Here is a 17,105-nt window from a genome sequence, read left to right on the forward strand (position 1 = left end):
ACCCAGGAGGCAGAGGTTGCAGTGAGCCAAGATCGTGCCACTGCACTCCAGCCTGGGTGACAGAGTGAGACAACATGCAAAACAAAAAAAAAAAAAATGAATTCAACACTGATTCATGGAACCCAATTATCTGTTTTAAAATGTACCCCTTTATTTCTACCCTTTTCTCGCAGGTTTATAGCTATAACAAAATACTTCATCACTCCCAGTTTACAATATTTTACAATGTTTTATTAAAAAACAAAACAAAGCAAAACCTTAAGTGTAAAACTTTTTCAAGCCTCCTTGAAAGGCTGCTGAGAACATATTCATCAGAAACCATACTTCCTCCCTCCTGATAGCATCCTGATAGGTATGATTTGCCCTCAAAACTGTTTGCTTTACATTGGTAATACATTTTAAATTCCCATTACGTGCGAGGCTCTGGGGTAATACTATAATGAAAGAAACCAGCTCGAGTTCTACTCTCAACTCAGTGTTCAGGCTGCTAATAAAATATGCACACAAGTAGCTATAATACAAATACAGATAAGTGTTGGGAAAAGTAGAAATGATTTTTTTTTTCCTAGGAGAATTGCATTTAAGATGGACCTTAAAGTGTGACTAGAATTTAGACCTGAGAGAGAGGAGCAAGGCATTCAGAGACAGAAACAGCAAGCTCAAAGGCACAGAGTCCAGAAAGTTTGTGACACTTACAGATAACTATGTCTTTCTGTTTGTTTGGAGCAAAGGATCTGAAGGGACACCGATGGAAATAAGTTTTGACGCTGGTTACAGCCAGATTCTAAATGAATCTGAATAAGGAACTGAAGACTTTGTGGTTTTTTTTTTTATTATGTATGTATGTATGTATGTAGTTTTTGAGACAGGGTCTCACTCTGTCACTCAGACTGGAGTGCAGTGGTGTGGTCATGGCTCACTGTAGCCTCGACCTCGTGGGCTCAAGCAATCCTCCCACCTCAGCCTCCCAAATAGCCTGGACTACAGATGTGCACGACCATACCTGGCTAATTTTTAAATTTTTTGTAGAGACAGGGTCTTGCTACGTTGCCCAAGCTAGTCTCGAATTCCTGGTCTCAAATGACCCTCCTGCCCTGGCCTCCTAAAGTGCTGGGATTACAGGTGTGAGCCACCATGCCTGGTTGGGAGCTGAAGACTTTGAATTTTATTTAACAGGAAATAGAAAACCTTTTATTATTACTATTAAAGTAAATCAGTGACATCAAGTAAAGCAGTGACATATTCTAGCTGTTCTTCAAAACATTTAATACAGCACAGAGTGGAGGAGGCTGTAGCCTAAAATATAACACGGGAGGTGGCAGGAGGTGGGAAGACAGAACCCTCGAAAGACTCTGGTTGGGAAATATACCAAAGATGCAGGAGTAAAAAGGGCTACAAATATCTGAAAGGTAATTTAAATTCTTCCTTTAGAACCATTTCCTAGCCTCTATGTCTGCCAGTAAAAAGTAGCAGGTATTTTATTTTTAAGGGAGAAAAAGAAAAGACAAGATTATTTTCTAAAGGGATTGAATGAGCTCACTACGGAGATCTAGGGATGCGAAAGCAGAGCTGGCAGCTGCAGAGTAAAGCCTTCCCCATTTGAGTAGAGCCCCCAGCTTGATGATTCCCTGCCTGTTCACCCGCGTGTGAAGCCTGCCACTTGGCATGCCCCACCTGTGTACATAGCGCCATCTAGGAAGAAAACCAGTGGAAGTGTACAACTTACAGCCCTCCAAAAAAAAGCACATGTACCTTTTGCCTTCACAGTGAATGGCTGTGGAGTATAACTCCCCACACCCTAAGTGTGGGCTGTGTACACTGACCTTCTTCCAAAGAGCACAGTATGGGAATGGGGATAAAGGCAGTAGTTTTACAGGGGAGAAACCTGACAAATACTACCTCAGATAGCTGATCAAGGTTAACTTCCACAGTGATCATTCATGTTGATAGCATGTACCCTGACAGGATGTGCTGAGAATGGAAATTTGTCTCTGTGGTCCTCCTCCCCAAAACCCGTAATCCCAATCTAATCGTGACAAAGAGCATCAGAAAAATCCCAATTGAGGGGCATTCCACAAAATACCTAACCAGTACTTCTCAACGCTGTCAAGGTCATCAAAAACAAGGAAAACCGTCACAGCCAAGAGGAGCCTCAGGAGACATGACAGCTTAATGTATTAATGTATTGTGGTGTCCTGGATGGGATCCTGGAACAGAAAAAGGGACAGTAGGCAAAAACTAAGGAAATCTGAATAAAATATAGACTTTAGCTAATAATAATATATAATGAACTAATGAACTAATTGCAATTAGTTCATCGGTTGTAACACATGAAACATACTAATGCAAGATATTTATAACAGAGCAAGCCTGGGTGTATATATGGGAGCTCTCTGTACAATTTTCACAACTTTTCTGTAAATCTAAAACTATTCGAAAATAAGTTTATTAAACTCTTTAATAAAGAAAAAATGGATTATTAGTCACATGAAGAAAATCAGTGGCATGAAAGTTAAATGGAAGAACTGACCCCAAAGGATACAGAGGTGATGATGTTGAAACAAAGGACTCAAAAATGTATACTCCAACTAGCACCCTGAGAGTGAATTTAAGATACTGCATCCACAGAATAAGAGTAGGAAGCTCTTAGAAGGCCATGATCTGAGGACCAAAAAGAGTTCTTAGAAACTAAATAAATGACTACTAAAATTTAAAAATTCCATAAGAAAGGTTAGAATATAATGTCAAAGAAATCTCTTAGTGTGTAAATTACAAACAAAGACAAGGACAGATCATATGAAAGAAAAAATAAACATAGAGGACCAATCCAGGTGGTCAGTCAACTAATAGAACTTTAGGACAAGAAATATAATCTTAGCAAATGACTTAGCCCTATTAGGAAACAGTGTTTACATAGTCATAATAATAAAATACAACTGATTGACTTTCAATTTTCAGCACGTAGCTATAGATAAAATATGGAATGTTAGTTACCTAAGAGAATGAAATATTACGAACCATGGCAAAATGAAATAAAAGTACATCTGATGCAATATGGAAGGTTGGAAAAAGTGAGATGGAAGAGAGGATAGGACAGTAGTGTGTATTAATATATCATATGTAGCAAGGAATTGAAAAATACTTTTTAATGTTTATGAAATAAGTAACCACTTAAAGTATATTATTTTAAAACATAAATAGGGCCGGGCATGGTGGCTCACACCTGTAATCCCAGCACATTAGGAGGCTGAGGCAGGCAGATCACATGAGGTCAGGAGTTTGAGACCAGCCTGGCCAACATGGTGAAACTCCGTCTCTACTAAAACTACAAAAATTAGCCGGGTGTGGTGTTGCGTGCCAGTAGTCCCAGCTACTTGAGAGGCTGAGGTGGGAGAATCGCTTGAACCTGGGAGGCAGAGGTCGCAGTGAGCCGAGATCGCACCACTGTACTCCAGCCTGGGCGACAGTTGAGACCGTCTTAAAAAAAAAAAAAAAAGGCCGGGTGTGATTGTTCATGCCTTAATCCTAGCACTTTGGGAGGCCAAGGTGGGCAGATTGCCTGAGCTCAGGAGTTTGAGGCCAGCCTGGGCAACACAGTGAAACCCTGTCTCTACTAAAATACAAAAAATTAGCCAAGCATGGCAGCGTGCCCCTGTAATCCCAGCTACTCAGGAGGCTGACACAGAAGAATCATTTAAACCCAGGAGGTGGAGGTTGCAGTGAGCCAAGATCATGCCACTGCACTCTAGCCTGGGCGACAGAGTGAGACTCCGTCTCAAAAAAAAGAAAGAAGAAAAACACCAGAACCACAAATAGAAGGCTAATAGAAGAACCAAAATGAAAAGAAAATTTTAAAAATTTGAAGAAGGGATTATTTAGGGACATAAGTCATAAGTGACCCCAAATCCTCATTTTATATAGTAAGACATGAATAGAGAATGACTACAGTTAGCAAGTGAGAAATAGAGCTATAAGCATATTTTATAGAGCTATGAGATAACTCTCCTAAGAACTAAATGGCCGAAGAGAAGTTACCTCTAGGGAGGAAGGGTGGAGTGGGGAATTGTTGGTTTCTTTATAAGTTCCCTACTATTTTATTTTAGTTTTTGCTATGTTTATCTATTACTTTAATTTTTTGGAATCATGTTTTGATGAGATATTGTGTCCAAGGGAGAAATAATGAGGATGGTTGGACTGGCAAAGAGAAAACAGATGGGAGACCCTTCAAAATGAAATAAGCACTTTATAATTGACTAAATGTGGGGACAAAAGAGAGAGTGAAAGGATACATCCTATGTCTTGAGCTTAAGTACATAGAAGAGTGAATAGGGAAAGTAGTTGGTGGGGTGGATTGGGAGGGAAGATATATGATTTTCACAGGATGGTTGTAATCGACAAAAAGTTGACAATATTCAGACTTAAAGGATATAAACTTAATATTCTTAAAAGATATGGTATCTTTTCCCTTTTGAAGGCTATTTCACAAACAGGAAACAATGCAGCCTGCTCCTGGATATAACATGGGCTTTCCAACTCCCCCAAGATCCCCCTTTGGATACGCACAGTTGCTGCTGACAGCACTCATGCAGAGGGTGGAGTCCTCCAAGCCCAAGAAGCTCACCTCTGCACTTGCATAGGGGTTTATGTCACCTCCACAGTATCACCCACCTGTTCTGGAATCTCTGGCTATCTCCCTGTCTGCTCAGTGGGTGCAAATAATTGATGCAGAGTCACCCCCAATACATTATGGATAGTCTACTGTGAGACTGTGTGAAAGGAAGGTCAATTTCCCAGATAGAATGCCTGTTGATAGGCCCAGGCTTCAGTCCTGCCTGAGGTCAGGTTCTGCAGAAGGTGAGAAGTTAGATTGTGGACATATTTAATCTGATGTTACATCAGATTGTCCTAGTGGAAATGTCTGGCATGCAGTTAGGAATTGAGGACTGGAGCTCAGGAAGGAGAGGAGGGTGTGGGGCTGACAGGCTGGTGGGGGTAGATTTGAATTTGATGAGCTTATAGGAGCTGAAGTGTAGAGGTTGCTAGGGGATAAAGTGTCAGGGATAGATACTTGGGTAACACCTACACTTTGAAATGAAGAGAGACCAGGCATGGTGGCTCATACCTATAATCCCACCCCTTTGGGAGGCTGAGGTGGGTGGATCACTTGAGCCCAGGGTTTCAAGACTAGTCTGAGCAACAAGGCAAAACCCCATCTCTACAAAAAAAAAAAAAAATAGAAAAATTAGCCAGGCATGATGGCACATGCCTGTAGCCCCAGCTACTTGGGAGGCTGAGGTGGGAGGATTGCTTGAGCTTGGGAGGCTGAGGCTGCAGTGAGCTGTGTTCGTGCCACTGCATTCCAACGTGAGGCGACAGAGCAAGATCCAGTCTCAAAAAAATAAATAAATAAATAAATAAAATAAAATAAATGGAGAGAGAAAGAGGAGACATAGAAGGCAGTAAAATGGGGAGAAGAATCAGAAAAGAATAAGTCACATAAGCCCAGGGGGAGAGTATCAAGAAGAAGATGGTCAATAGTGTCAGATCCTGCATTGGGGCAAGAGGACTGTGTGAGGCCGTTCTTGCATTGCTGTAAAGAAATATCTGAGCACTTTGGGAGGCCGAGACGGGCGGATCACGAGGTCAGGAGATCGAGACCATCCTGGCTAACATGGTGAAACCCCGTCTCTACTAAAAAATACAAAAAACTAGCCGGGCGAGGTGGCGGGCGCCTGTAGTCCCAGCTACTCGGGAGGCTGAGGCAGGAGAATGGTGTAAAGCCGGGAGGCGGAGCTTGCAGTGAGCTGAGATCCAGCCACCGCACTCCAGCCTGGGCAACAGAGCGAGACTCTGTCTCAAAAAAAAAAAAAAAAAGAAAAAGAAAAGAAATATCTGAGACTCGGTAATTTATAAGAAAAGAGGCTTGATTGATTGGCTCTTGGCTCTGCAGACTGTATAGGAAACATGGCACTAGCATCTGCTTCTGAGGAGGCCTCAGCAAGCTTACAATCGTGGTATAGAAAGTGAAGGGAGAACAGGCACATCACATCACGAAAGCAGGATCAAGAGAGAGAGTTGGTGATGGTGGGGGTGGGGGGAAGTACCACATACTTTTAAATGACCAGGTCTTACAATAACTCACTATCAAGAGGGCAGCACCAAGAGGATGATGCTAAACCATTCATGAGAAACCACCCCTTGATTCAACCACCTCCCACCAGGCCCCACCTCCAACACTGGGGATTACAATTCAACATGAGATCTGGCTAAGACGTACATTCAAACTATATCAAGAACCAAGATGGAGAAGAGACACCTGGATATGGCTACAAGTTCTTTGATGGATGTCTAGAGACACAGAACAAGCTGGAGCAAAGGTTGGGAAAAGGGAGAAGGGGTTGCCCAATGAAGGTCCAGAGAAGCTTGATTGGATGAACTCCATCTTCTCCATCCAGTCTGAGATAGAATCATCTGCAGGGAGTTAAGCAGACATGGCAGGCCTTGGGAAGACTGGGAAGTTCTGGAATAAGCATTAGAGAGATTGAGAAATTATACTGTCTTCCTTCCGTTATGCTTTATTTGTTTATGAGTTTACCTTTTGTAACAGCATCTATTGCTGTGGTTTGGGAGTAGGACTAACTTGTCTGTGGCTCCCTTTGGTGGTGCAGTCACTTCTGAGATACTAGCTATTTGTAGTAAGTTAGACCATTTTGCCAATACTCCTGAGTCTGCTCAAAACTCTTCACTGGCCATTAGCACACACCTGGCCCCATCCCCTGTGATTTACTGACATCTTTGTTAGCTGGGCCGGGAATTCCCTTTGCATTTGTAGTTATTTTGCCTGTTATATTCAACCCATCTGTTTTTTGTTGTTGTTGTTGTTGTTGTTTGTTTGTTTGTTTTGAGACAGAGTTTCGCTCTTGTCACCCAGGCTGGAGTGTAGTTGTGCAATCCTGGCTCACTGCAACCTCCATCCCCTGGGTTCAAGCGATTCTCCTGCCTCAGCCTCCCAAGTAGCTGGGATTACAGGCGACCACCACCACATCAAGCTAATTTTTATAGTTTTGTTACAGGTGGGATTTCACCATGTTTGCCAGGCTGGCCTCAAACTCCTAACCTCAGGTGATCCACCCGCCTCAGCCTCCCAAAGTGCTGGGATTACAGGCGTTAGCCACCGTGCCCAGCCTCAACCCATCTGTTTTAATTACTGTTTAGGGGGTAAACTTTCCCTAATAAAGTGAAATTTGTTCTGTCCTTTTTGCATCTCCTTTTTCATCCTATTGGTTGTCCCACTGATGTTTTGCCTTCGGGATGTTTTGAGGACCTCTTTTCTCCATGTAGTGTTGCTGAGGCTACTATTGTATTTGGCTGTTTAAGTAATAGAAAACCCAACAAGTGAATTAAACAAATTGGATTTGATCTTTCTCATGTAATAATAAAAAATCTGCAGGTAGATAGTTATAAGAGCTTATCCAACAACTTAATAATGTCAGGGCCAATAATGTCAACAAATCAGGCCAAGCTGATTCTCTTGGCCTTTTCCTTATGGTAGTAAAATGGCTGCTACAGATTCAACCATCACATCCACATTCAAAGAAGATAAAAGGGGAAGGGGCAGGGCCAAGAGATTTTCACTTAAGTATTACCAGCCATAACATTTAGTTTTTATAGCCTCTAGAATAAAGACAGCAATTGAAGCTGGGCATGGTGGAGGGAGCCTGTAGTCCTATCTACTCGGGAGGCTGAGGCAGGAGAATGGTGTGAGCCCAGTAGGCAGAGCTTGCAGTGAGTCGAGATCCCGCCACTGCACTCCAGCCTGGGCAACGAAGCGAGACTCTTTCTCAAAAAAAAAAAAAAAAGAAAAGAAAAAAGAAAAGAAGAAGAAGAAGAAAGCAATTGAGAAAGTGTTTGCTATTGGATGTTGGGTGAGTCAGCTTAATACCTGATTTTTATCATCCCATTTTAACAAGACTTAAAAAAAAAACTTTAAAATTGAGTCTACCTGTTATTTTCTTCACTATACTTTTTTTTTTTTTTGAGGCAGTCTCACTGTGTCACCCAGACTGGAGTGCAGTGGTGTGATTTCCGCTCACTGCTACCTCCACCTCCCAAGTTCAAGGGATTCTCCTGCCTCAGCCTCCCGAGTAGCTGGGATTACAGGCGTGCACCACCACATCCAGCTACTTTTTTGTATTTTTAGTAGAGATGGGCTTTCACCATGTTAGCCAGGCTGGTCTTGAACTTCTAACCTCAAGTAATCCACCCCCCTCAGCCTCCCAAAGTGCTGGGTTACAGGTGTGAGCCACCGCACCTGGCCTCTTCACTCCGCATTTACCTTGAAACATCAATAAGGTATTTTAAAAGCCATTCCCAGGCTGCCTACAGGCAAATAGCTAAAACTCTTTATTTTTAATCAACCAATGCCTATATTTTATACTAATTATAATTTCTGAATTTGAAAAATTATTAAATAGCTTTATTTGCTTTGTTCTCTCTTGCCAGAATATGTTTTTCCTTCATTTTGAGTATTCCACAGTTGCTTCTTTTCTTTTTTTTCTTTGTGAGGCTGAGAGCCAATGAAAATTTTGTTGAAGGACATATATGTATGTGTCTTTTCCAGCTTTAAGCGATCACTGTAATAGGCCTGTTGAGATTACTGGTCCTGACATTGAGTTGCTAAACCAACTCCTATAACTACCTACCTGCAACTTTCTGGTAACTTCTAATAATGGCATCAGTTATGATGTAGATAATCAGTATTCTCTAAATGTTTATTGGTTTGAAATTGTTATAATCCCCTTATGAAAGATTAGCCTTCCTAAGGAAGCTCTGTCCAGGATTGCTTTGGCTTGTTCCCGTCACCTAATGTTCTTAGGGAGAGGGAGAGGAGGAAGTCTACCCAGGTGGCGCTGCTGGTGGTGGTGGGCTTTATTAAGAAGGGCCCGGTGACAGGATTGTTTCCAGAGTCCATTGCAGGAAGGGTCCTAGCAAAACATATAAGCTATTATGTATACTGGATTTGGAGACAGAGGATTTGAGTTTAAATCCTAGATCTGCCTCTTATGAACGAGTGAAGGAATTTATCTGTGCCTACTGAGCTTTAAGGGTGTGCTAGGCACTCTTCTGGATATTTTCATGTATTAATTCATTGAATCTTCACAACACTCCCATGAGGGTAGGGACTATCATGATTCCCAATTTACAGGTGATGGAACTGAAGTGAGATGCAGTGGAGTTCCTTGCCTAAATTTACTTAACTAATAAACAGTGGTACAGGTTGAACATCCTTAATAAAAAAATTCAAAATCTGGAATGCTGTAAAATCAGAAACATTTTGAGCCACCATGACACCACAGATTTAACATGGGTTAAAAACTGAGACAGTGACACCTTTGCTTTCCACTGGTTCAGAAACTTTGTTTCATGCACAAAATTATTAAAAATATTGCGTAAGATTACCTCAGGTTATCTGTACAAGGTGTATATGATACATAAATGAATTTGCGTTTAGACTTGGGTCCCATCCTTGAGATATCTCATTACGTATATGCAGATATTCCAAACTCTGGAAAAATCGGAAACCTGAAACACTTCTGGTCCCAGGCATTTTGGATAAGGGATACTCAGTCTGAACCAAGCATTTGGACCCAGGCAGTCTTAACTCTAAAGTCAGGACTCCTAGAGCCAGCAGCCCTAGGAAATTACACTCCCATCTGTAATTCCAGCACTTTGGGAGGCCAAGGCAGGTGGCTTGAGAGGCAGTGATCATGTATCCACATGGAAATCGCACCACTGCAGTGACTCCTGAGAGGCAGTGATCATGTATCCACATGGAGATCGCACCACTGCACTCCAGGTCTTGTCCTGAACCAGCTAAGAAATCAAGCTTTTTTTCTTTAATAAATATGGAAGATCTTACTGAAAGGTCAAGTGACTCTGCTATACTGTCTTCTAGAAACTAGGATTTGAGGGGGTGGAGTAGAAGAGGAAGAATAAGAGAGTATATGTGAAAAACATTTTGCCATATGTGAAAAACATATGGTGGCAGAGCGCCACATACATGTCAGCAGAGGGTGTTGTTATAATAATTATTATTCTTATTTTGAGACAGGGTCTCACTCTATCAACCAGTCTGAGGTGCAGTGGTGCAATCTTGGCTCACTGCGACTTAGACCTCCCGGGCTCAAGCTCTCCTCCCACCTCAGCCTCCCAAGTGGCTGGTACTATAGGCCTGCACCACCACACCTGGCTAATATTTTTGTGTTTTTTGTAGTGGCAGGGGTCCCACTATGTTGTCCAGGCTGGTCTCAAACTCCTGGGCTCAGGCTGCCTGCCTTGGCCTCCCAAAGTGCTGGGATTACAGATGGGAGCCACGATGCCTGGCCAGTTATTATTTTTATGATCCTCCATACTTGTTAGAAACAAAAGATTGACTTCTTAGCTGTTTGGGGGCAAATCTCTCCTTCTGTGACCATGTGACCCAGTGTCATCACCTAGGGCTGCTGTAACAAAATACCATGAGCTGGATGGTTTAGAACAACAGAAATATATTGTTTCATGGTTCTGGAGGCCTGAAGCCTGAAATCAAGTGCCCTCTGAAAGTACTAGAAATGGATCCATTTCAGGCATCTTTCCTCACTTCTAGTGGCAGTCTTTGGCGTTCCTTGGGTTTTGCTGCCTCACCCCAGTGTCTCCCTTCGCCTTCACATGATGTTCTCTCTGTATGCATGTCTGTGTTCAAATTTCCCCTTTTGATAAGGACTCCAGTTGTGTTGGATTAGGGGGTCTACCCTACTCCAGTAAGACCTATCTTAATTAATTGTATCTGCAGTGACCCCCATTTCCAAATAACATCATATTCCAACGTACTGGGGGTCAGGACTTTAACATATGAATTTTGGGGGGACACAGTTCAACCCCTAACACCCAGTGTCTCCTTCTGGTCTCAGTGGCACCACTGCAAGTGGAGGCGAGAATGAGCGTGAGGACCTGGAGCAGGAGTGGAAGCCCCCGGACGAGGAGTTGATCAAGAAACTGGTGGATCAGATCGAATTCTACTTTTCAGATGAAAACCTGGAGAAGGACGCCTTTTTGCTAAAGCACGTGAGGAGGAACAAGCTGGGATATGTGAGCGTTAAGCTACTCACGTCCTTTAAAAAGGTGAGGCTTGGTTCTCAGAAGCTGCTTCAAGGATTTCAAGTGTGTTTTGGGTTGTGGTTCTAAACATTTATTTTTTTACTCCCTTGAAACCTGATGATGAACAATTTTCAAAATTAAGTCTGTGCCTGAAAAAGAGAAAAATAGCTAGGAGAAGGGATTTAGGATTGTTAGGAATACACTCCCACACTATTAAAAGGGTCCTGGGCATTGGGACAAATCTCAGCTGGCAGCAGTTATGAAACAATATTACTTGTTCTTAGTAAAGTTCAGGCACTTTTGCCAGGCAAGTGGGTGGCCAGGAGGATGCAGTACCAGGACAGAGGGACTCGAAGGCCTTGAGAGATACCTGCCAGACCTAAAATTATATGAAATCCAAGCTTTTCATTTGTCAAGTTGAATAAGTAAAGGGAGAGAATGAGCACCCAGCACTACCAGAAATGAGCCTTCTCTAAGACACAAATGCTCTGCCTGTGTGACGCCATCATCCTCATCTATACAATAGGGAGATGAGATTTGTAATTATTGCTGCCATCTGGGCAGCAGACTGCTTGTCCCTGCCGTATATAGATCCAGTGTTTGGGCTGTGTACTGTCTACTTCTCAGAGAGTTGACAGACTAGTTGGAATAAGAACTCTGTGTCTCCCTTGGGGAAAGTGCATTTACTAGAATGGAAAAGCACCACGCAGCCTGTTGCATAACGGGATGCGTAACAAGTGGGTCCCGGCCAAGTTGTCTGTGTACTTTGTCAGAGAGCACTGGAGGAGAGCTTTTCTCGTTGGACCTCTTCCCTGCCTCACCCACTGGTGTACTCTGCCTGGCCCTCTCACTCTTTTTCCTTTATTCATTCATCAAATATACTCATTGTCTCTGCTGAGTGCTGTGCTAGGCGCAGGAGGTACAGAATGAAGATGGTACTCCCCCTGTCCTTGACAAGCTCGCAGTCCAATAAAGGAGAGAGATCTGAAAGATTACAATGTGACCACATACAGTAGGACAAAAGAGAGAACACAGTATTGTTGGGTGCTAGTTGATCAGAGCAACTAACCCTGTCTGGAGACTTGAGAAGTCTTCCCAGAGAAGGTGACATTGAAATAGGATTTTGGAGGATGAGTAGGAGTTTTCTAGGTACAGGGGAATGGAAGGGATATTTTAATGGCCAGAGAACAGTGAGCAAGCCTTCATATGAAAAGTGTTTGTGGGGGATTCCAAAATGAAGCAGCCAGTGGAATCATCCCGCACGTCTCTTTGTTCCTCCCCAGGGACCCCGAGAGTCAGCCTGTTTTACTTTCCTCTTTAAGCTGCCACTTATGGACCAATTTAGGAATGTTCTTCTCTGTTGAAACCTGGCTGCAGAGTACAGACAGACTCCCTAACACCTCCAAAATCAAAGCAAAGATCCTTTTCATTCTGAAGGATTTCCTGTTAATCACAAAAGGGAAACATACATGACAAAGGTAAAAAACACAGGCAAATTACAATGTTTCTGAAACCTTAGAGTTCTTCTAGTAATTGCACAAGGATGAAAGCTCCCCGGTCCCTTTTCTCAGGTGCTACCTGGACCTTCCTTATGAATGGTCATGGACCCAGGCTTAGGATGCTCGGACTGTAACCGAGATTTTCCAGTGGACCTTGCTTCTGGCTCAGGAGGGATATTCAGTCTTTGCAGAGCCTGCTTCTCTTGCAATGAGATGTGGTCCCCCACAGACTTCTGTAGCCCTCTGAGTAAGGCAGTGCTGTGCTTTCCTCAGGTGCTCCTAGCTCAAGCTTCATGCTTAGGAAATTGTTTCTTTTTATCTCCCAAGTGCTCCCTCCCTAGCTGTGTTTGGAGAAGGCTCCACCATGTTTCACCCCACAGTGAGCCACTGCCTGGCTTTCCCCCAGCCTCACACTCACCTGCAGTCATCAGCTTCACCCTTTCTGGATTCCTCGACTCTGTCCACCTGAAATCCGACCCTTGGCCTGGGCCTTCTTCTCTGTGCCCTTGGCCCCGTGTTCTTCTAGTAGCCTAAGTCTGAGCCGTTTCACCCAGAGGCTGCAGGCTATACAGTGGACAGTACTATCTCTCTAGGAGCCTGTGTATAGTCATGGGTCTGCCAGGGTTTCACCATCCTGCCCAGTGAGTGAGCCTTTCCTTCTTGAATTTCATGAAGTTCCTGTTTTATGCTCAGAGGCACCTGGAGTTCCCAGTTCTTTTGCAGAGCAGCTATGTTGGCCTATTCTCAGAGGACTTAGGGGGATCTCGCCATTACGGGCTCAGGTCACCCACCCCACCCACCTTCACTATTTCTTTGGGATGACTCATTCCCCCTGGCATTCCCTTCACTGGAAGTGGGTCTCTAGAAAATTACTGTTTTACAGTATAAATATAGCTTTCTTTTTTTTTTTTTTTTTTTTTTTTTTTGAGACGGAGTCTCGCTCTGTCACCCAGGCTGGAGTGCAGTGGCCGGATCTCAGCTCACTGCAAGCTCCGCCTCCCGGGTTTATGCCATTCTCCTGCCTCAGCCTCCCGAGTAGCTGGGACTACAGGCGCCCGCCACCTCGCCTGGCTAGTTTTTTGTATTTTTTAGTAGAGACGGGGTTTCACTGTGTTAGCCAGGATGGTCTCGATCTCCTGACCTCGTGATTCGCCCGTTTTGGCCTCCCAAAGTGCTGGGATTACAGGCTTGAGCCACCGCACCCGGCCAAATATAGCTTTCATATACTGCAACATTGATACACACAATTTCCACCAACAGAGGAGGAGGGAGGGATTATTTCACCGTTCTTAGTGAGGCCCAAGTTGGATTTAATTTCAAGTTGAAATAGTTCAATGTCATTCTCAGGAGATATTGCAGTAAAATGTGAAAGATCTTTTGGAACCTTCTCTGTATCAAATGCCAAAATGCAGAAATACTGCTTTAGAGAAGCATTTGAATGTTAAAATCTCCAAATCCTATCAAAGTGATGACACGTAATATTTGAAATAATGATAGCACATGATAATTGAGTACTCACTGTGAGCTAGACACTATTCTGTTTTATATGTAAATGAGTTTGTATGTGTCTGTACATACATATGTACATGTATATATTTATTCGTTTAATCTTCAGGACAGCTCTTTGAGATGGCACTATTAACATCTCCATTTTCCAGGGCAAGTTGAGGCACTAAGAGGTTGAATAACTTTCCAAGTCTTACTGCAAGCTAGAGGTGGGTCTTTGATTTGTGTATACAACAGCCTTGTTCCAGAGCCTGCAGTTTAACCTCTAAACTTGCACAGAATAGAATATTTCCATTTTCATGGAGAGTTCTGTTGGACAACACTGCTGTGGTGCCCTTGTTTGAAATTGTAGAACTTGTTTTCGTTCACTTATTCATTCACTAGATTTTTGAGTGTTTACACATACTACGTATGATTCTAGACAGTAGAATACAGGGATTCTGGTGTTACAGGGATAAGGAAGTGAGGGAGGGAGCTTATAGTGTACACCAGGAGGGACAAGGGCATTAGATACTATTTCAGATTTGCTTTCTGTTCTGCAGGTGAAACACCTTACACGGGACTGGAGAACCACAGCACATGCCTTGAAGTATTCAGTGGTCCTTGAGTTGAATGAGGACCACCGGAAGGTGAGGAGGACCACCCCTGTCCCACTGTTCCCCAACGAGAACCTCCCCAGCAAGATGCTCCTGGTCTATGATCTCTACCTGTCTCCTAAGCTGTGGGCTCTGGCCACCCCCCAGAAGAATGGAAGGGTGCAGGAGAAGGTGATGGAACACCTGCTCAAGCTTTTTGGGACTTTTGGAGTCATCTCATCAGTGCGGATCCTCAAACCTGGGAGAGAGCTGCCCCCTGACATCCGGAGGATCAGCAGCCGCTACAGCCAAGTGGGGACCCAGGAGTGCGCCATCGTGGAGTTTGAGGAGGTGGAAGCAGCCATCAAAGCCCATGAGTTCATGATCACAGAATCTCAGGGCAAAGAGAACATGAAAGCTGTCCTGATTGGTATGAAGCCACCCAAAAAGAAACCTGCCAAAGACAAAAATCACGACGAGGAGCCCCCTGCGAGCATCCACCTGAACAAGTCCCTGAACAAGAGAGTGGAAGAGCTTCAGTACATGGGTGATGAGTCTTCCGCCAACAGCTCCTCTGACCCCGAGAGCAACCCCACGTCCCCTATGGCGGGCCGACGGCACATGGCCACCAACAAGCTCAGCCCTTCTGGCCACCAGAATCTCTTTCTGAGTCCAAATGCCTCCCCGTGCACAAGTCCTTGGAGCAGCCCTTTGGCCCAACGCAAAGGCGTTTCCAGAAAGTCCCCACTGGCGGAGGAAGGTAGACTGAACTGCAGCACCAGCCCTGAGATCTTCCGCAAGTGTATGGATTATTCCTCTGACAGCAGCGTCACTCCCTCTGGCAGCCCCTGGGTCCGGAGGCGCCGCCAAGCCGAGATGGGGACCCAGGAGAAAAGCCCCGGTGTGAGTCCCCTGCTCTCCCGGAAGATGCAGACTGCAGATGGGTTACCTGTGGGGGTGCTGAGGTTGCCCAGGGGCCCTGACAACACCAGAGGATTTCATGGCCATGAGAGAAGCAGGGCCTGTGTATAAATACCTTCTATTTTTAATACCAGCTCCACTGAAAACCACCTTCGTTTTCAAGTTTCTGACAAATATCTGGCATGACAGGATGGAATTCATTCCTCTTTGAGAGATTTTGTATACATATAGACCTCTTAATTTATCTATCTGTAATATATATAAACCGGTACGCCATGGTTTGAAGACCACGTTGTAGTTTAGGACACCTGTTCTTCCCAGCGTGGCCACTATTTTGATGATGTGAGTGAGTGTGATGGCCCTGAAGGGCTGTGGGATGGAGGTTCCCTTGGGAAACTCTGGCAGCATCTCTCTTTTTTGGTATGGAGTTTTTCCCTTCAGTGACTGAGCTGTCCTTGATAGGCCATGCAAGGGCTTCCTAAGAGTCCAGGAGAGTTACCTTGTACAACAACAAGTAGTTAAGCCTTTAGCATGGTGTCTTATAGGACCAAATCGATGTTATCTGTCAAGTAAATAAATAATAAAACAACCCACTGGGAGTGCTGACTTTGAGGTTATAGACTGTGCCTGACAAAAGTCTGTGCCTATCTAACAGAGCTGTGGGTGGTATGTCATGAGGCCCTGAGGCGGTTAGCAGAGACATCTTTCTTTTCTTTAAGAGAACATTTAAAATTTTTTTTATTTGTACACATTTATGGGCTACATGAGAAACTTTGTTACATGTTTATAATGCATAGTGATCAAGTCAGGGCACTTAGGGTTCCTCACTATACCCCAGGGCAGTCCCAGGGTTCTCCTTGGGCTCCTGGCAGCCTGCGAGGTGTCTCATCACAATGAATTTTACTGAGCAAAGGCCGCTTGGCATATACTGAGGGTGTACAGTCCAGGACCCACAGCGTCGATCTTACCCGGGAACTTGTTAGAAATCCAGATTCTCAGGCCAACCCCAGGCCCACTGAATTAGAAAGTCTGGGAGAAAGGTCTGGAATTTGGGTTTTAACAAGCCCTGCAGGTGATTCTGATGCACGCTAGAGAACCACTGGATGGACAAAGGCTGCAGGACTTGAGGTCAGTCCATTTGACCCCCACATCTCTCACTATTTTGTGATCTTGGGAAGGTTACTAAGCCCCATGAACCTCATCATCTCCCTGTGAATTGCTTTGTCATGATGTCCGTGTCTGGAATGCAGCTGGCCCTCCCTAAATGTTAGCTCTCTTCCCTTCTCACTTGGGTTCATGTTTGTTATCATCAGGAGCTGCCTTGGTGTAGTAGAAAGAGCACTGGCCTAGATTCCAGTGTTGGCTTATGCACTGGCTATTTGGCAGGATCTAATAGAGCTTGTTAATAATTATTGAACAGTGATTAGGTGCCAGGGACCATGCTAACAGCTTTCCATGCATTATCTCA

The 17,105-nt window shown here is 44.0% G+C and overlaps 1 protein-coding gene across 2 annotated transcripts in view; it reads left to right on the forward strand.

Moving 5' to 3' along the window:
- Positions 1–16,236, forward strand: part of LARP6 (La ribonucleoprotein 6, translational regulator) — a 22,644-nt gene extending 6,408 nt beyond the window's left edge. For both annotated transcript variants that reach the window (XM_033189547.1, XM_033189549.1), the window contains exons 2-3: positions 10,950–11,160; positions 14,684–16,236. In XM_033189547.1, coding sequence (XP_033045438.1) covers positions 10,950–11,160; positions 14,684–15,748 — 1,276 coding nt within the window. In that variant the 3' untranslated portion in view covers positions 15,749–16,236. The remainder of the gene's footprint in view (positions 1–10,949; positions 11,161–14,683) is intronic.
- Positions 16,237–17,105: the final 869 nt, after the last annotated feature.

The sequence above is a fragment of the Trachypithecus francoisi genome, unplaced genomic scaffold, assembly GCF_009764315.1.
Source record: "Trachypithecus francoisi isolate TF-2019V2 unplaced genomic scaffold, Tfra_2.0 Lachesis_group3, whole genome shotgun sequence".
Classification (NCBI taxonomy): Eukaryota; Metazoa; Chordata; class Mammalia; order Primates; family Cercopithecidae; genus Trachypithecus; species Trachypithecus francoisi.